This window comes from Pelodiscus sinensis, chromosome 12 (assembly GCF_049634645.1).
Source record: "Pelodiscus sinensis isolate JC-2024 chromosome 12, ASM4963464v1, whole genome shotgun sequence".
NCBI lineage: Eukaryota > Metazoa > Chordata > Testudines > Trionychidae > Pelodiscus > Pelodiscus sinensis.
The window spans coordinates 43,904,213-43,925,006 of NC_134722.1; the positions used below are offsets into that span (position 1 = coordinate 43,904,213).

Sequence of the window (20,794 nt, forward strand, 5' to 3'; positions counted from 1 at the left end):
GCAACCAGATTGGCTTACCGGGGACATTCTTGGTGAGCTTAAACACAAAAAGGAAGTTTACAAGAAGTGGAAACTTGGTCAGATGACTAGGGAGGAGTATAAATATATTGCTCGAGAATGCAGGGGACTTATCAGGAAAGCAAATGCGCAATTGGAATTGAAGCTAGCAAGGGATGCGAAGGATAACAAAGGATTCTACAGGCATGTTAGCAATAAAAGGGTGATCAGAGAGGGTGTAGGGACCTTATTGGATGAGGGAGGTAACCTAGTGACAGAGGATGTGGGAAAAGCTGAAGTACTCAATGCTTTCTTTCCCTCTGTCTTCACGGACAAGTTCAGCTCCCAGACTACAGGCAGTCCCCGTCGGATCCGCACTTACGTCGGATCCGCACTTACGAACGGGGCTTTTCTCGCCCCGGAGCTCACGGGCGGCGGGTCGCCACCCATGTCCTCCGGGGCGAGAAAAGCTTCTCCCGGTCTCTCTGGTCTGCTGGGGGAGACCAGCAGACCAGGGAGATGGGGAGCAAAGCCTCGGAGCACGCCAGCAGTGGGACAGCCGTGGCGCGCCTGGACTGTCCCGCTGCCCGCGTGCTCTGCGGCTTTGCTCCGCGTCTCCCAGGTCAGCAGACCAGGGAGACGGAGCAAAGCCGTGGAGGACTTGGGCAGTCCCGCCACCCCCGTCTCCCTGGTCTGCTGGGAGCTGGGGGGGGGGGGGGGGGGGGTGCAGCTAGTGCTCCCCCCCCCCCCCAACAGACCAGGCTTTTCTTGCCTACCGCTCCGGACCAACCCAGCAGCACCCCAGCTGCTCTGCCCCAGGCGTCCCCAAGTCAGCTGCTGCTGAAACTGACCAGCGGCTGACTACAGGAAGCCCGAGGCAGAGTTGCTCTGCCCCAGGCTTCCTGGAATCAGCCGCTGGTCAGTTTCAGCAGCAGCTGTCTTGGGGACGCCTGGGTTTCTTAAGTTGAATCTGTATGTAAGTCAGAATTGGCATCCAGATTCAGCCGCGGTTGAAACTGATCAGTTCCAGCAGCGGACACCAGTTCCGACTTACATACAGATTCAACTTAAGAACAAACCTACAGTCCCTATCTTGTACGTAACCCGGGGACTTCCTGTACTGCACTAGGCAATGCAGTATGGGAAGGAGGTGGACAGCCCTTGGTGGGGAAAGAACAACTTAGGAACTATTTAGAAAAGCTAAACATACACAAATCCATGGGCCCAGATTTAATGCATCCGAAGGTACTGAGGGAGTTGGCAAATGTCATTGTGGAGCCTTTGGACATTATCATGCTTCCTTGCACTGCGGTTCCCCCAGCCGGAGCAGGGGGAAGGGAAGCAGCAGTACATGCAGCTGTTTCTTCCTGGGAGCCAGATCCAGCGGGGAGGCTCGGGCTCCTCCCCACCCCCACAGGAAGCCAATGCTGGTGCTCCAATCTCGCGAGGGGCTGCAAGACTGGAGCGCCAGCACAGGCTCCCTGCTGGAAGGGAATGAGATGGTGGGGGGGCTGAGCTGAAGCTGCAAAAGAGCCACATCTGGCTCCCTACTCAGCCATAATTTGCCTTGGTAGCCAGAGGTTGCCGACCCCTGCTCTAACTCATTAAATAACGGTAAGACAAACGGAATTTTCTAATAACTTACAGATCCTTAGCTAACAAGCTCTTAACTAAGTCATTAACCCAACAACTTTCTTCTTGGTGCTGGAAAGAGCAATATTATTAAAAAGTTAGTTTAATAACACAAACAACTGATAAGGTGAAAATGAGACCACATCAAAACAAGTCACATTTAAAACTATCAAACTAGTAGGATGCTGGTGACTATATGCTGTAAAAGTGATTTACAGCAAAAACAGATAATAAACTACATCTAATTATGGTCAAAAGCAGGAAATGTGGCCCGTGTGAAACATTGTCCAATTGATGAACTCAATCACAAGATCCACAATACAGAGCATAAGTTTGTAAGGAAAAGGCTGCTCACTGCCCATGTTCTTTGAATCAAGCTGGCTTGACCGAGAAAAAGAGCTGTCCCGAAACCCAGTCACTTGAAATCACTGAATTAATCACCATGGTTCATCCACTCAAACACAAGAAAAGTCTAAAGGCTGGAAAGACGTGGCAGCCCATTACAATCCAATTTTGCAAACAAAGGCCTACCGCCTCAACCAAAACCTAACCCCAAAATCTTTCAGGGTAGGTTTCTGACTGCATGAAATTATTTTCTTTGTGGTTCACCTTACCAGGAAACCACACACAAGAAAAGAAAAATTCTATCAACTAATCGATTAGTAAAATAATCTCATTTTAACATCCCTAGTCCAGAGGAGCTGAGATTGTCACAGACTGCCCTTACCTGTATATCAGTGTCCTTCACAGGCTCTAGAGGCTCAAATGTAGTGGCTGCACTAAGACTCTCCAGTCGCTGAGAGATGTGGGATATGTCAAGTCCTCTGGACCCAAGAAGAACAGATCTATATGGGGGAAAGGGAGAAAACTGAAATTAAACCAATAAGATTACTTTTATTGGCTCTGAAAAAAAAATCTGCATTACAAATATTTGGACTGTAGATGTATAGAGAAGGTTTCTCTTCTGACATCACTGTATCATTTATAACATCCAGTATTATCCGTCCTGAAAGAATGTAAAGAGAAAATAGGCTCTCCCTTGCAAAACGAATACTGTTCTCATTGCAGTACCATACAGCTGTCAAATGTTTCCATTCATAAAAATTCTAGAACAGAATACTGCCCTCTTGGATTTAAATGTTTGGAGTTAGCTCTCAGAAGATGAGTACGTTAGTCACTTACCAAAAATTCAAAGTTCCAGCATTTTTTCTATTAAGCTTCTGAGTGGGGAAGAAAATCACTTACCAGTACGGATGTTCGTGTTAGGAATGTTAAATATCAAGTAACTGACTAATCAAACAGTCGATGCATTTTGCATCGACTATTTGGTTGGTCGATAGGGTGCCTTCACCTTTGTAGTGTAGCAACAGCCCTAGGTTGTTGCTACATTTCAAAGGTGAAAGCACCACGTAGAGCATGGGATCAGCTGGGGAATGTCCCCGGGGTTCCATGCGACACTGCCACTTTGAAACAGTGGAGAGCCCGGCGTCAGCCTCTTCATAGCATTTCAAAATGGCAGCCACCCCATGGAGCTCAGGATCAGCTGGCGATTCCCCCACTGACCCCATGCGGCACTGCTACTTTGAAACACCGCGAAGAGCCTGACATCAGGCTCCCCATGGCGTTTCAAAGCGGCAGCGCCACACAGAGCCCCAGGTCAGCAGGGGAGTCACCAGCTGGCCCCAGGCTGCACACAACGTTTCAAAGCAGCAGCACTCCATGGAGCCTAGGGTCTGGCCCCAGGCTCCACATGGTGCTGCCTCTGAAGTATATCCTCCTCTTCCCCCCCCCCACCTCTTTCTGATAGAGGCAGCAAAAGGGGGGCAGCAACTAGTTGACTAGCCCGTCGACTATCTGATAAGCATTTGCTTATCGGATAGTCAACTAGTCGTTCACATCCCTAGTTAGCATATAGTTTTTTAAAATGATTAACTGATAAGCCTAGGTTAATTGGTTAATCATTTAAAGCAGGGGTCTCCAAACTTTTCAGCCCGAGGGCCGCATTAACTATCAAACAGCAGTTCGGGGGCCGACTACACACTTGAGGTCCAAATAAAAAACAATCAAAACATGGATGTTGTTTTTAATTATTTATTTAATATTATTTTATTCAGTTATTATTTAATAACACATTCATACACTACACATGAACACCTGTATTAGTGTGAATGGTGAAATTGTTTCCTGGATGCCAAAATAGCAGACATTTCTGGCTTTAGATTTGTTGTCCCTAACATCAACAGTGACCTGAGATTATCATCGGACAAGTTTGTTCTCAAATTGTTCTTCACGTATTTCATTCTTGAAAATGTTTGTTCACACAGGTATGTTGTTCCAAAGATTGAAAGGTACCTTGATGCAAAAGTTTTGACATTAGGAAAGTCTTCCTTGGGCAAAAACTGGTAAAAACCCACCAGTCCTATTTTGAACTTGTCCCTAAGGAGGTCATTTGCTTGCAACTCAATGACTTCCAGCTGCAGTTCATCTGGGCAACTGGCCACATCTGCTTCAAATGGGTTTTGAAACAATCTCACTTCTTCTGCCTTTGAATCCAAAAAGGTCTCCACGGGCCGGATGAGAGGGCCTCGCGGGCCGCATCCGGCCCCCGGGCCGTAGTTTGGAGACCCCTGATTTAAAGGACTATATGCACACACGCCCTTTGCTGCCTCTGTATCGGGGGGGGACGAGGCTCCCCACGAGTACCAGATTACTCAGTGCCGCCTGACGCACCTCTCACCATGCTGCTGCCTCTGATAGAGAGGCAGCAGCATGGAGGGTAAGGTGGGCAGGCAGGAGCCAGTACATGCGGGAAGCCGCCTCTCAAGATGTCTCCTATCAGAGGCAGCAGTGGCGATGGGGAAGGGCAGCAGTCAATACGTGTGGGGATCCGGCTTTTAAGCTGGCTCTCTACGCGTGCCAGTTCCGCAGAGCTGCCTGCCCCTCTTGCTGCCTCCCACAGAGACAGTGGGGCAGGGGCAGGCAGGAGCTGGTTCTTAGGCTTTTAAGCCGGCTCCCCCCAAAGCACTGGCTTCACTGCATCAGCTTAAAAACCAGCTCCGCTCAGAGATCAGCTGCCTGCCACCCTGTGCTGCTGCCTCTGATACAGAGGTAGCAGCTTGGGGTGGCAGCAGCCCCTGTCCATGTGGGGCCTGAGCTCCCCACAGACAGAGGCTAGGCACACTATTCCTGCCCATTCTGGTTAATAGCCTTCAATGGAGCTATCCTCTGTCAATGAACCTATCTTCCATGAATTTATCTAACTCTTTTTTGAATCCTATTAGAGTCTTGACCTTTGCCACATACTCTGGCAAAGAGTTCCACAGGCTATACATTGTGTGAAAAAATATTTCCTTTTCTTAGTTTTAAACTTGCTGCCTATTAATTTCATTTGGTGACCCCTAGTTCTAACGTAATGGAAACAAGTAAATAACTATTTACTTTCTCCACACCAGTCATGATTTCATAGACCCCTATCATGTCTCCTCTTAGTCTTAGCCTTTCCAAGCCAAAGAGTCCCAGTCTTGTTCATCTCTCCTTATTTGAAAGCCATTCATAGTGGATCACCAGCTAAATAGGCGTCGTCAGTGTAATGCTGTTGCAAAAAAAAGCAAACATTGTTCCGGGATGCATTAACAGGAGTCTTGTAAACAAGACAAGGATGTTGTGAAGACCAGGACTTTAACAGGATTCAAAAAAGAACTAGTTAAATTCCTGGAGTTTAGGTCCATCAATATTTATTAGCGATAATGGGCAGGAATGGTGACCCTAACCTGTTTGTCAAAAGCTGGGAATGTATGACAGGAGAGGGATCACTTGAGGATTACCTGTTCTGTTCACTCCCTACTGGGCATCAGGCATTAGCCACTGTTGGCAGACAGGATGCTGCGCTAGATGGACCTTTGGACTGACCCAATATGGTCATTCTTATGACATGACAAGTCATTATTCCGCTCTACTCCATACTGATTAGGTCTCAATTGGAGTGTTGTGTCCAGTTCTCAGCACCACGTTTCAAGAATAATGTGGACAAATTGAATAAAGTCCAGCAAAAAGCAATAAAAATGATTAAAGATCTAGAAAACATGCCCTATGTGTACGGCCCTACTAAATTCAGGATTCATTATGGTCAATTTCATGGACCTAAGATTTGAAAATTGGAATATTTCATGGTTTCAGATGTTTAAATCTGAAATGACAGTGTCGTAATTATGGGTATGCCACTATACCCAAGATGCAGACATTTGCCTTCTACCATAACCATTATCTTAATAGGTAACCATTTGGCCTTTGGAACTCCTTGCCTGAGGAGGCTAGGACTATACCAGGGTTTAAAAGAGAACTAGATAAATTCATGGAGGTTAAGTCCATTAATGGCTATTAGCCAGGATGGGTAAGGAATGGTGTCCCCAGCCTCTGTTTGTCAGAGGGTGGAGATGGATAGCAGGAGAGAGATCGCTTGATCATTACCTGTTGTGTTCACTCCCTCTGGGACACCTGGCATTGGCCACTGTCGGCAGACAGGACACTGGGCTAGATGGACCTTTGTTCTGACCCAATATGGCCATTCTTAATGTTCTTATGGTTCTTTAACAGAGTCTTTTAGCCAACAGAGAAAAAAGGATTTAAAATAGACTGAGAGTCATGAAAAACAGAGCTTTAGCCTATAAAAATTCAGAACCCACTTACCAGCCAGCCAGAATGCATTTCTGCCAGAGAACTTCAGTGCAGAAATATGGAATGCAGAAAGAGAAATTTTAACATGAATGGGAATATGGGATGTTCTCCTAAATAAACTAGGAATATCCCATCACAGCTGGTGACTAAGGACAGCCAAGCCCAAAAATATTTACTTATCTCCCAGTGCACAAGTTTCCAATCAGACTTACACTTAATATCCCTAGCTTTTCACCAGTTTTACTGCATCTGAGTTATTGACTTAGTGGCAGAAAAAATTAAAAATTATTTGCCCATCCAATTGATGATGTTAAATTTCTCCTCCAGCTCCACTCAGCTGTTTCCCTCCAGGCTCCATGTCAGGAAAAGTGCAAATAGCTAACTGAACATGCTCTTTGGCCAAACTGCATTAGAAGGCACGGCCAGGGTCTGTGCTGTTCATAAGGGAACTATGACAATTTTTCATTTTCTATCTGAAGCTAGAGATGCCAGTCAGCCACCCTCCTCGTCTTCTGACAGGGTCCTATACCAGCGGTTCCCAACCTGAAGTCCGTGGACCCCTGGTGGTCCCCAGCGGTACTACCTGGGTATGTGGAAAGTTTAAAAATAAGCATCAGGCCCACCATTTTTCTTTTTTATCCTTACTTTTCTTTTTCTAGTAAGAGGTGTGGTCTGTGAAATTTTAATAGATTGAAAAGGGGTCCGAATGCTTGAAAAGGTTGGGAACCACTGCCCTTATGCAGTACTATCTAAGTTCTTCACAAAAACCATTAACCCAGTGGTCTCCAACCTTTTTAACCACAAGATCACTTTTTTTTATTTAAGTGCAATGTAAGATCTACCTCAAACCCAAATACCCTTACCTGTCTTCCTTCCCCCCGCCCTTCTCTGAGGCACAGCTCCTGCTCCACCCTTCTCGGAGGCCTCACCCTGCTTACTCCACCCCTTTCCTCTCCAAACGTCATTCACTTTCACCAGGCTGGGGTAGAGGTGCAGGCTCTGGTCTTGGGCCAAAGGGTTCAGAGTGTGGGAGGGACTTGGGGCTTAGTCCAGGGCGGGGGATTAGGGTCCAGGAGTGGGTTCAGGGTGCAAGCTCTAGAAAGGAGTTTGGGTTCAGGGGGACTCATGTCTGGGGCAGGATGTTGGGTGCAGGAAGGGGTTTGGGACTGGCACAGGGATTCAGGATGCAAGCTCTGGCTGGGCATCACGTAACTGAGATGGGTTCTGGGTAGTAGAGCCGTGGGGTTGCTGTAGGCTCTCTCCTGCCCTGGCCCTGCACCACTCCTGAAAGCAGCTGGTATGTACAGCAAAGGCTCTATGGCGCCATGTGCTGCTCCTCATCTACAGGCACTGACCCAATAGCTTCTTCTGGCCACGGTTCCCTGTTATTGATCAATGGAAGCTGCAGGAGTGGTATCTGCAGGCAAGGACAGCGTGTGAAGATCCCCTGCTCTGCCCTTCTCAGGGGCTGCAGGGATATGCCAACCACCTCCAGCAACAGCAATTACCACAGGGATAATGGCTCCAACCACGACAGGTTTGGCATTTTAGAACTCGCTACTCAAAGAATGAAATGTAAGCGTAAGGGAGAAATGAAAATGATGAAATGCACAGAGCAGTCAAAACCCAAAAAGAATCCACTTAGCAAGCAGTAAAAGAAGTAACAACAATGCACATATGTGTTGGGTTCGGAGATGAGAGTAAAGGTAACGTGTGTTTGTGAGAGTGGCAGAGATTTGCATTGCCAAGCTCCCTCCATCCCCAGCTGTCTGTGTGGAGGCAGGGTACAGGAGTGGGGGGAGGATGGACACCCTGGCATCAGGAGCACCCGCCCCTCTCCCTACCACACTCTGCACAGCAAGCAGGAGGCTCCCAGGGTGACAGCTCTAAGGCAGTGAGGAGGAGCAGCATCACAGTGGAGGAAGGGGCAATCGAAGTGCTGGCGCTTGATAGTTTCCAGGACAAAGCAGTGAGGATCACCTGTCAGAGGCTCCAAAGATCTACTGGTTGGTGACCACTGCATTAACCTATTATCCCCAAAACTCCCTTGTGATGCAGGGCAGTGTCATTATCCTAATTTTACAAAGGCGTAGAGAGCTTAAGTAACTTGCCCTTCCTTAGTTGCAGAACCAGGAATAGAACCCACATTTCCTGAGTACCAGTCCAACATTTGATCCACAAGACCATATTCCCTCCCTATTTTAAATGTGCTGTTCAGAGTAGCTTAACACCCTGTTCTAAGGCAATCACAGGTAGCAGAAGATCACGGGTGGTATGGGGTTAGGTTGGGACAAATTGCATTCTTTTAATCAATCAAATTTAAGATGTAGCCTGTCCCTGTGCAAAAAACCTGGTCTGGATTTATGTCTGGGAAATCCATAGGCAAACTAAACATGAAGCAGGTCTTTATAAAGTCAGGATTATTGACAGTCTTTTTGTGTATGTTCTGATTCCCTGTAGGTAGACACACAAAAGCAGGACTGAGGGATATCAAGTCACATGTTATAAACAGACGCACATTAAAGGTAAGAGACTGTTGGTGAGATTAATCATACCTATCAAATTACCACCACTGAAAACAGTATGTGTATAGCACAAACAGGAGATGTGTAGACCTTTACAGACATAGGAGCTTCTTCCCAAAGTAGTTCACAGCTCCATTATAAGATCTTTAAATATGTTAGATTTTCATGAGGAATTAAATGAGCTAATAGGCTGTCTCTTCAGCACTGCTATCTCTAAAGAGAGTCCTGAAAACTCAAGTACTTACGCCTTGACATCTGCAGTTTCCTGCGATGTGCGGGTCAGAGTCCGGGACCGCAGACGCTCTCCAGCCTGCTGGATCTCCTGCAGGTTGCGTTCTACATGAGGAAGTTCAGAGATTCCCTCTGTCTCAGCTGCAAGCTGTTCCGCCTGCTGGAGGAGTTCTCCAAATCCTTCAATGTCCATGTGCAAAGCAGTTCCTATACAAGACGTGCACAGAAACCCCTGGGAGGGAGGGGGAGAGAGAGAGACTCATTTCCCTTCTCTTGATACATCTTCCACATCAAAATGCTGTGAATGAGACACATCCACTCTGATTTGACAAGTAGCTTCTTTTGCTGTTTATATATATCTCCCTTCCTCTGTAATTTCCACTCCAACTCATCTGATGAAGTGGGTTTTACCCCTGAAAGTTTATGCGCTAATAAATCTGTTAGTCTCTAAGACAGGGGTGGAGAACCATTTTTGGGTTGGGGGCCACTGACCCACACAAAAAAAAAAAATTAGTCAGGGGCCGCACACAAGAAAGAAACAAAAAACACAAACCTCACTGACGTGGCCCCCAACTGAGAAGGAGAAAGACACTCCCCACATTGCCCTCACACACCAGAGTTTAGGGAGGCCTAGCCTAGTAGATTGTGCTCCCCAATGCTGGAGAGGCCCTGAGCCTCGGAGGCCAGGTCCAGGCAAGCCAGGGCCTGAGGTTCCCCAACCCTGCTCTAAGGGCATGCCTACATTACATGGAAGATCAACACCACAGCAGTCGATCTTCTGGGGTTCAATTTAGCAACTCTAGTATAGACCCATTACATTGAACTCAAAGGGCACCCCCCCATCAGCACTGATACCCTTCTACTCCTGAGGAGTAAGGGAAGTGGATGGGAACATTTGCTGTGTGGACTGTGCAGAAACGCGATGTAAGATGCATTGACTCCAGCTATGTAATTTGCATAGCTGAAATTGCATATCTTACTTTGACCTTTCTATGTCGTGTAGAGCAGGCCTAAGGTGCCACAGGACTCCTTGTTGTTTCTGAAGATACAGACTAACATAGCATAACACCCTAGGAGATTTCTGACAAAACAAGTAAAAGATCCCTCATTGATTCCAATAACACCTGTTCCCAGGGGCAAAAACTGGTTGTTGAGTACAGAATAACCAATCACACTACAGATCATCCCCAAACTACTGCAAATCTTAAGGATATTTAAAGTAGTCTTTTAAGATAGGCAATTGCCTAGTAGATATGAGGTTATTAGTTCAGGTTTATGACCTTAAAACACATCAAATGGAGTACAATGGTTAATTCGAATATATGGGGGTGGAAGTGATCAGAAGGTACAATTGCCCAAGGTAAGGATTTGGTATTAATTAAGTCTTAAGTTTAAACTACTTCTGTTTCAACCAGCATATATTGTCTTTTTTATTTTACTCTTTCAGAAAAGCATATAAAGACATGTATCACTAAGTATATAGATAGGAAAAATATGAACAGGCTGTTCCATCTTGAAGGCAGATAGCCTTCCCTCACTGCACATGGGAAACTTTCATTAGTGTTAATGAGAGTTACGTACATACACTGAAGTAGAATTTATCATTTGGAGGAAGTGGACAGTATAAAGTGAGTCTTTAACAAACAGGCTGTAACTGATGGGGTCACTGCAGTATGGATGTTAAAATGCATCTCTTTGGGTAAACTTGTAACTGCTGAAAAATTTCAGTGGTTACACATTTACTCATGGGAGGGACAGCTCCCTGGGAGCTGATGTGCAGGAGGCAAGGGGGGAGCAAGCAAATCCGTAGGAGTCGGTACACCCAGGGAGCCGGTTACTGAACAGTAACTGTGATCTAAAAAGGACTGGGAATGTAAACATATAGGGATCAATGTGTGAAAGGCCTCTTCTAATTTCAGCCAGGAAACTCATGTCAATAAGAGACAAGGATTCAAACATCCCAAGTTGGATACATAAAATTAGGTTCATACATCCATTACATTCATGGTCAAGTTAATAAGAACTCAAGTTACTTGAATTTCTCAACTTTTAAACACCAACTTCTAGAAAAGTTTGCTCAGTTCCTGACAAACTTGGAAAGACAGCCCTGTTCAGAGTGAGGCAAGACACAAAGAAGCAGCACAATATTTTTCTAATTCACAGTTTGTTCAAGGAGCACCCAAGGCCAAGTGTAAGATAAAGGCTATTCTAGAAAAGTACTTGGACTTCTAAAAATTCCAGCATTCTAGAATTTCCATGTGTTTGGCAAGTATTCAATAATCAGAACAGCTGTCTCCAACCAAAGACCAAGTTGAGACAGACATAATAAAGGTGCAAATTGATATAGCTCTGCAGTTGTCACCTGAGTATGAGATTTATTTTCCATTTAATGCAAGGAATTTACATGTCTAACTCATTAGCAACAATATCCACCTAACACTCCTTGCAACCCATAAACTTAGAAGTCTGGAAAAAAGCAGAAGCTAATTAATGGACATTTGTCCCAGCACAGAACATATGGCCAAGCTTACATGAAGGTCTGATGACCCAGAACAGAAAGGCTATATTATTTTAAAACTGTTTGTAATGATCAGCATTCAGTAAACAAGTTTTTCCAATGTGCAGCATGCAGGGGCTGCCCATCCATATAGGTGAACTAGGCGGTCGCCTAGAGCGCCAAGTTAAATGGGGAGACAAATGGTGGTGCAAGATCATTGAGGGGTTTGGAGGTGGGGGCACCGATTGCATGGTTCGCCTAGGCCGGCACCAGCTGCTGGCAGCTAGTCTAGGGCCACCCCTGACAGCATGCTAATGCAAAGTGCAATGGTGACCATGCTACCTGCAGAAGATATTGAAAGTAAAACTGGACCATACAAACATTGGTTCACATCAATCAGTCATCTGAAGAAGTGGGCTGTGCCCATGAAAGCTCATGATGCCATCTACATGATTTGTTAGTCTATCAAGTGCTACCAGACCATTTGTTGTTTTTTCTGTAACAGACTAACTCAGCTACCCCCTGAAGTTTCCACACAAAAGGTGTTACTCTGATGCATAATCAGCATCGTAATAGTCTTCTGGGAGCTGACTAATTAATTGGCATCTGCTTTTAAGTGAATCAATAGCCCCTCCCACTAAAAATTACAGCATCCACATACTTATATTATCCTTTCAGTATATATGAAGTAACAATAATGAAACCTCGAGCCCATTCACCGCCATCAGTCTTTTCAACCCCATCATTACCCTTCCTAGAAAATACTTCTGCAGCATTCAAAGTACAGCAAAAACAAGTACCAAAAATAACCAATATTTCTTGAAAGAGTATGTTTACACTATAAAATAAAACAAACAAGTTCTGGTAACTTGATTAGCAGCCTGATTATAAGCCTATATTGGACGTAGCTGAATTTGATTTGCTAAACTGAGTTAAAAAAGCAGATCTGCCATATCTTGACTACTATTTTAACATAAGTTTGCTAATGTGGGTTAACTAATGTGCATTAAAAACACAAGGTTGTTGGAGGGTTTTTTTGCACAACTTAGACGTACAAGACAAAGCAGTGTCCCTGGTAAATAAAATGGCACCACATTGCCTGTTTGGCCATGACCCAGTTCTCAAAGCATGCATATTGCCTTTGTACCAGCCAACTTTCTTTTTGCCATCTTAAGAAAATGCCCTCTAAATAAAGGTCAACAAACTTTCAGGAAATGTTCTCCTTACATGAAATCTACAAATCCAGCTGACTCGGGCTCAAACAGAGATGACAAGGTATCTCATATCTGCTTCAATGCACAGATCCACAAACTGGGATCCTCCCTAAACCAAATCTGAACTTTGGTATAACCCTTTAGAATTTCCTCCTCTTCCTACAAATAAGCTCCTTTATCCAGAATTTTAAAATGTCCCTTCACAGAAGATAAATTAACATGTTTTCTTTCTAAGCAATCAGACAAGACAAACTAAGGTCTGTGGCATAAACCGTAATTCTTTAACACTAATTTGTTGCAAGAATATAACAACAAGAAGTAATTTACTTTCTTATTTGAGCAACAGACAGACAAATGAGTCCAATGTGAAAAAGGACTGTTTTATAGAAGGAAAATACCTACAGTTTAAACATCTCAGTGTCCCCCAAAGAGACTGAACTTCTTACAAATGCATCTGGTCAAGGGAGCATTTTGTATTTCTTTTACCATAATTTCAGTTGTTCAAGGGATACCCAATTCTCACAATTAAGTAGTTTATACTGGTGAAGGAGGAAGGAACGATCAAAGCAGCACAAAAAAAAGGAGGGAGCATATGAGCCTTCCAACAGAGTAGGAGGGAAGGGGAGTAAGGCAGGAATCAGTGGCTTGATCAGCACACTGTGGCACAACCCCAAGGGCATTTCTATGACCAAAACCATCAGAGAGTTCACACGTAAAAAGCTCTCAAAAACATATTTTAAAAAACCTTTGCTTAGAACAAACAGTGAAGCAGAAAAGAAACCCAAGAATGCTAATAGAATGGATTTTATATTTATTAGTCATCTAGTTTCATCATTCATGGCTAGGCACCACTGTTCTCTCTGTGCTGAGAGAACTATTTAGCACTACCGGGTAGGAGTTTGCTTAAAACTATTATGTTTAGTGATTCAGTCACATGCAGTTAATGAAATATTCAAGAACATTGTACACTGTTATTTTTCACAGACACCATGACACAAACTAATAGCCTACCTCCAGACATTAGGGCCAATGTAAACATTCTCCACACACTGCTGGCTAGATATTGAACAGTTTGGGTACAGTTGGCAATCAAGTTTATGCTGGCCAACAAACCAGAATAGATAGTTTGTATTGGATTTGTTAGATAAGATTAGCAGGCCAGTGGAAGACAATTTCATGCCCTGCAATGCAATATAGCACATCTTTTCAGTATTTATTTGTGAACTACTTCCCCTTGGCACAGATCTCCTGTACTCTGCTGCCAGAAGCAGCCTCTGTTGGCAGACAGCGACCAGAATAACCACGCTCTATACAGTGAAGACTGCTAATGTCAGTTTCTGAGGGAGCAGCATGTGTGGCACTGACTGACGGAATTTAGTTTGATCTGATTTGATCCGGTCCACTTCCCATTTTCATTAACTATCTAGATAAAAAGGCAACAACATAAGCAGGAGCTAATTTCTTAGAGAGCAGTGAAACCAAACGCATGACGAGTCAGTGCAGTGTAAAACTGCTCCCAAACCTGCACTTTTACACATAGACTCAGCATCAACAACAAACAGTTTGTTACATAAATCTGCAGATATGGGACAATTTCAACAAATTCAGTGAAAACAGAGATCAATTTAGGTAAACCCAGAATTTTAACTACACACACTAAATTAACTGTAGTTATAACAAATCTGTGGTAATGACAACTCTCTGTTCATCTGGAGAGTGATCAGCAAATAGCTTTTTTCTAGACAACATTAAAATCGTTAGAACAGCAACACAAAAAAATAGCCTTTACACTGACAGAATTTACTGCATTCAAGAGACTACAGTCTGACTATTAATGGTGCTGTTCAGATGGGAACTGCTACAGTATGGCAGATTTTCATGTCTGGCTGGGGAAAGAGCAACAACTGACACCTAAGGGAAAGAAAATGCAGACAGAAAAAATTAAACTAACTTTTGTGAAGGCAGATCAGTTGTGGGCTAAGTCAGGACTGGCACAGCTCTTCAGTAAAACAACATTGGTAATTTATAAATAGATGCTTCTGCATTAAACTACTAGGATTTTATTATTCCATGTCTAATAAAACTCAAATTTCAACAGTTCTCTAACATTCTGAAACCAAGAATAAACTCTGAAGACTGATTTAGTTGCCTAAATTTAAGCAAAAGGAGCCAATAAGATGTGACTGGTTTGTTAACTCCACACAGAGTATTTTCAATTATGGTTTGCTATTAAAAAAAAGTCTCCTCAAGAAGATGGACACACTGTCTGATGAAGAATGTTGTAATTACTATATTCCAGATATAGTCATGCTGAATATTTTATTGAACGGGCTTTAAAAAGATTTAAAGCTTAAATATTTAAATGTATGAACAGTATCTATTATCTTTCAAATACTCAAAGGCTTATGATCTAATTAATTAGTTTTGAGTAATATGAGCCAAAATTTAAATCTCTTTATTACTGGAAAAGGCTCAAATAGATAAAGCAGAAATACCTAATTCTTGGAATGGACATTAAAACTCAAAAACTTGAGGTCTGAAAAACAGTCACCCTCAAGGGATTCTCAACCTTTTTCTTTCTGAACCTTCCCCCCACCCCACCCCACCCTCCCACCCCCACCCACAGCCAACATGCTATAAAAAACTCCATGGCCCACTTGGGCAACAACAACTAGTTTTCAGCACATAAAAGCCAGGGCTGATGTGATGGATAGGAGGAGTGCTAGCCTTTTATGAACATCCCAGCATTCTATGACTAACAGGTTAAACCCAGGTAGTTAGGGGATGTTGGCAGGGAGCCAGGAGAGCCAACGGGAGAAGGTTTTGAGATTTGAATTGGAAGATATACCTGCCTGCTGTTTTCTTTGTGGGAGTTTTAAGCTAGGAGCAAGGGGAACAAGATGAATTAAACCAGGCACAACTACCATTCCTACAAAGAATACTGGGTATGGAAATGAACTGGACCATGAAGCACAAATGCGTGTACCTCTCTGGAAGAAGTGCTTTCTTCCTGCGTTCAAGAACAAAGGGATTTTTGTTTCACTTGGTGGTGGCAGCCTCTGGGGAAATAGGGAATCTGTCACCTTGGGGAGCTTTTAAGCAGAAGCCTATAGAAGCAAGGTATTTTTAAGGTCTCGGCACTTGGAGCGCCAGCATGGGGCCTCTGCACTTGGAGCGCTTGTTAGGGGGTAACAAGGAGCGCAATTCCACGGAGTCCTATGCAGAGGGGCCCCCACAAAGCTATGTTGCTCGGGTTTTGGCTTCAGTCCAATGTGGTGGGGCTTTGGCTTTCTGCCCTGAGGCCTTGTGAATCTAATGCTAGCTGTGCTTAGAGGACCCCCTGAAACTTGTTCCCAGTGCTCTGCACCTGTGACAGGAACCCCTCGTCCACATGACTGTGACCTGCAAGAAACTTTCATTGGAGACTGTAAGCCATTAAACTCTGATTATAATTCAGGCTTCTATATAAAAAAATACACTAAATATTTTTTCAAATATGATGTAAACATGAATAAATCTAATGCTACCCTCATTCTCACAAGACAGTTCCAACTGGCTGGCTCAGAGAACTCAGCCATGTGAAATCAACTAGTAGTGTCAATTTCAGTGCTTCTACTCAGAATCCCAGCAGCTGGAAAAGAGACAAAAATCAGGTCAATTTCACACTGCTGTTCCTATGAAAGATCCTAACAATGATTATCTCTGGCTCCAAATGCATAGGTGGAAAGAAGATAGAAAGACACAAGGATAAGAATGGGGCAGAGCTGCACAGTCCCCTTTTCCATGCAGTAGCCAGGGCTCTGAAGATACAGGGGGTCCCATCATAAGGCCAGGTTACGTTCCTAAATAATGCAACTTATAGCGAAATGACTTATAAAGGGGAATTAATACACATAAGGAATAATGTAATTAGCTTGAGATACGTTCTCAACACATACAGTGCACACGCGTGTACTGTATATACATATAATGTACCTGTAACCCATAAAATCCTCCTTCCCTGCTCTAACCTAATGCCTGGGTCCTGGAACCACCACCGCTACTGCCATGCGCTGCTCACTCCAGGTGCTGGGGCGCGTGTGCTCAGCAGCTCAGCCATGAGCACGCGCTGGGGTGCTGTGTGCATGAGCAGCATCAGCAGGAGTCACGGTTTTTTTAATTAAACTTGCCCAGCCTACATTGCTGGCATTGGGTGCCTTGAAAAATGACAAGTGCGGGTCTGTGAGATATATAATGATTTTAGTTTCCTTAATTAATTGACAATGTATATGCAAAAAGACGATTATTGAAGTGACTTATAAAGGGAACCCCTATACAAGTGAGGGGATAGATAGGACCATCTGAACAGGTTCCAAGACAGCACTCTAGGAGGAATTCTAACAACTTCATCTGACAGCGTAAGTTCCCCACTCTACCATCCCCTTTATCTTCTATGTTGGCCTCTGGATAGGAAATGCCTAGTAAATATTTCAAATCGGTTGGTGAGAAGGGGAGGGAGAGTAAAAATGAAAAAAAAAAAAGTAGCCTGGATTTTCAATGTCTACCGCAATTCCTTGTATTACTATTTCTACATTCTTGTGAAAGCTGGAGAATTCAAAAGATCAATAGGTAAAAGCCCCATTCTGCAGGCCTCAAGCATTTTGCGTAAGTATGAATTGCAGGACCAGAGCCTGAAGCTAAATAGAATTCCAAATGTTTTAAAGTAAAGCACCTTGAAGTTAGGTACCATGGGTGGAAATGGTCTGCCAAAACCTGTAAATCAGCTGGATACTTTCAGTCAAAGGAACTCCAGTGTTCCCTCTAAGCTTTGCTGCAGCACAGCTTCACAGGAGATTAATCAGCCCTGCCCAGTCAGTCAGCTCCATGCATGGAGCCCGGAGCCTCTGACAGGACAGGGCTGACTAATCACCTATGAAGCTGATTTCCCACCCCCATAAATTAAAAGCATGCCAGATATCCAAACAGTGAGCACATAAGGATGACATGAGAGATCACAGAGCCAATAAAAAAATAATTTAGGAACATAGGAATTGCCATACTCAATCAATGGCCAATCAATGACAGATCAATGACCAACCTCTCTAGTCCAATATCCTGTCTCCAGCCAGGGCGGGACAGAGGCATGGGCGAGCCGGGCAGCTGCCCAGGGCGCCAACCCACGGGGGCGCCTGATGGCAGCTGTAAGGGGTGCCGGCCAGCAGCGCCCTTGCCCCTACAGCACATGCCCAGGGGCAGTGCCGCACGCCCGGGCCCAGGTCGCCAAAAGGGCTCAGGCCGGCCCTGTTTCCAGCACTGGTTAGTACCAAATGCTTCAATGAGCAAGGCTCGACAAATCACGTAATCTACTCACCCATGGCGAGTAGATTACAAGCCGGCATAGCCAGCGCCACGTGATCTGCTCATGCGCAGCTCGCAAAACCGTGCAGCTGGCGAATGGGGCTCGCCGCCACTTGGCAAGCCCTGTCAATGAGGACAAGCATATCTGTAATGAGCAACTTTTTTAGGCCTTGTCTACACTAAGAGTTTATACTGAGTTTAGCCACATACAGTCAATTTTCTAAACAATGTGTCCACACTACCAAGCCTGTTCCATCGACCTCAAGGGCCACTAAAGTTGATTTTGGGAACTCCTGCTTTTACAAATAATGCAATTTCCAACCTTGCCCCGGTTGAATGTATGGGAGTGTAGACACAGCATTGGCAAAAGTCAAGGTTCTTGGACTCCGGGAGACATCCCACAGTGCTCCACTGTGACCAGAACTTGCACTCTGACTCCTCTAAAGGTGGATAGGTAAAGCCTTGGGAAAGTATAAATTGAATTTCCCAATTGGCCAGCATTGCAAGCACACCTGAGAGTAGGCAAGACACTTGCGCAGCACACTTGGCCATGACTTCAAATCCTATGAGCTCCAGTTCCCAGGAGCCCAAAAAAGCACCAGCATGGAGTGTACAGGAGATCTTGGACCTCATAATAGAGACATGGCGAGAGGAATCCATTCTCTCTGAGCTCTGAAACAGCAAAAGAAACATTGATGTCTACACAAAGATTGCAAACTGCCCGGTGGCCAAAGGCTACTCCAGGGATGCCCAGCAGTGCAGAGTTAAAATAAAGGAGCTGAAGCAGTCCCACCAAAAATCAAAGGAGGCAAACGGATGATCTAGTGCATCGCCACAAGCATGCCATTTCTATGATCTGCAATTCTAGAGGGGGACCCAACCAGCTTCCCAAACCTGTCAGTGGAGTCCGCCCAAGACACTCCTGGCAGCAGTGTGGAGGACAGCATGGTGGTAGAGGGGGGGGAGGACAAATGAGGAGAATGGCCAGCCGGCGATCAGCGAGAGCCAAGCACTTTTCTTAACATTGGAGCAGTCCCCTCCTCCAGGGCATCTCCTAATCCAGCACTGTTCCGGGGGAGGGCACTTCTGGTGAGTTCACAATTGTTTTCTTACTACAAGACAGTTACGGTGTGAGTGTGGCGTGAGGCATGCTCTGTGCCTACAGTTAGGGGGGCCTGGAACAGCTTGTTAATGTGCCTGGAGATGGAGCGGGAATCCTTCCTACATATCTCCATGAAGCTCTCAGGAACTCTTTGATTCATCTCACAAGATTTCCGGGGAGGCCAGTCTTATTCTGTCCTCTATGGTAGGAAACATTCCCAAACCAAGCCAGCAGTAAGTGGTCTGGCATCATTGCTGCACAAAGCATTGCAGCATAAGGCCTATGTTTATGGCCACATTCAATCAGCATCAGCTCCCTATCACTCTGTGTGATGCGGAGAAAACACATGGCAATCTGGATGAAGGAAGGGGGAAGTTATTAGCTGCTACCTTTGCTGCGAGCATGGTTTTAGCCTCCAGCACTCTTTCCCTCACTCCCTTCTGCCCTCCGATCCGCAGGCTCCAGCAGAATGGGAAAGCAGCACTCTCCCAAGAAGCAAGGTGTGCCGGACACAGGGGGAAAACGTCATGCTGGCAGGGCAGGACCAGACCCCATCCCCCCCTCACCTGCCCACAGGACGGTGCCCAGACTCCTTACTAGGCCTGCCTCTGAACCATGTGAGTCCAGAGGTTCCCTTGAGAAATCTGCTGTGCAGTGGCTGCTTTAAAGCATAACTTTGGCCAAGGGAAGACATATTTCAGGAGCAAACGGTGTGGAGTGATATAGAGGACGAGATGTGGGTAGAGTGGCAGGACAGGTAATGAAACAGCAAAAGAGGAGAGCATGCAGGGAACTGCAAGCGAGGCAATGAAAGAATATCTTTGCCTCCCTGATAGCAATGATGGAGCGCCTGGGGGTGTGCCTGGAGAAGAACCTCCCCCTAAGCGCCCTCTTCACCCCATGCAAAATAAATTTCCCTCCTCCCCCAATTCCATAACCTCCACCCCCAGGAGTCCCAACACACGGGGGGGGGGGGGGGGGGACGACACTCAAGGACAGCCTCACACTCAACCTCCAAGGGCTCTGGAGGCAAAAGACAGTCTGTCTCATGTTTCTGTGTCCCCACCATGGACTTTTCTTTCCCTGCTGTCTCTTCATTGCTTGTATTGCAGAGGCGTGGTGGGAGATTGCAGGCAAATATAGGGTATGTCTATACTTGCACCCTAGCTCGAACTAGGGTTGCAAATGTAGGCATTCGAAACAGTCAATGAAGCTGGGATTTAAAGATCCCACACTTCATTAGCATGATCCCTCCAGCACGTTAATCCAATCAACAACTGTTTTGAAAGTGAAAGTGCAAGTGCGCACGTTAGTTCGAACCAAACCCCTTGTGCCGTGCGCCCAGGGGCCGGCACCACCCATATGCCGTACGCCCGGGGCCGGCACAGCCCTTGCGCCGCGCACCCGGGAGTGGGGCCACCCAAACTCCGTATCAAAAGCCCTGCTAAAGTCAAGGTATATCACATCCACTGACTTTCCCATGTCCACAGAGCCAGTTACCTTATCATAGAAGCTCATCAGATTGGTCACGCAAGACTTGCCCTTGGTGAATCCATATTGACTATTCCTGATCACTTCCCCTCTT

At 45.3% G+C, this 20,794-nt stretch overlaps 1 protein-coding gene across 3 annotated transcripts in view; it reads right to left on the bottom strand.

Annotated features, from left to right (window-relative positions):
* The window catches only part of NUP93 (nucleoporin 93), a 176,322-nt gene that overhangs the window by 144,015 nt on the left and 11,513 nt on the right, over positions 1–20,794 (bottom strand). For all 3 annotated transcript variants that reach the window (XM_025180496.2, XM_075940391.1, XM_006114732.4), the window contains exons 2-3: positions 9,074–9,291; positions 2,357–2,474 (exon numbers count right to left, since the gene is read on the bottom strand). In XM_025180496.2, the coding sequence (XP_025036281.1) occupies positions 2,357–2,474; positions 9,074–9,252 (297 nt within the window). In that variant the 5' untranslated portion in view covers positions 9,253–9,291. The remainder of the gene's footprint in view (positions 1–2,356; positions 2,475–9,073; positions 9,292–20,794) is intronic.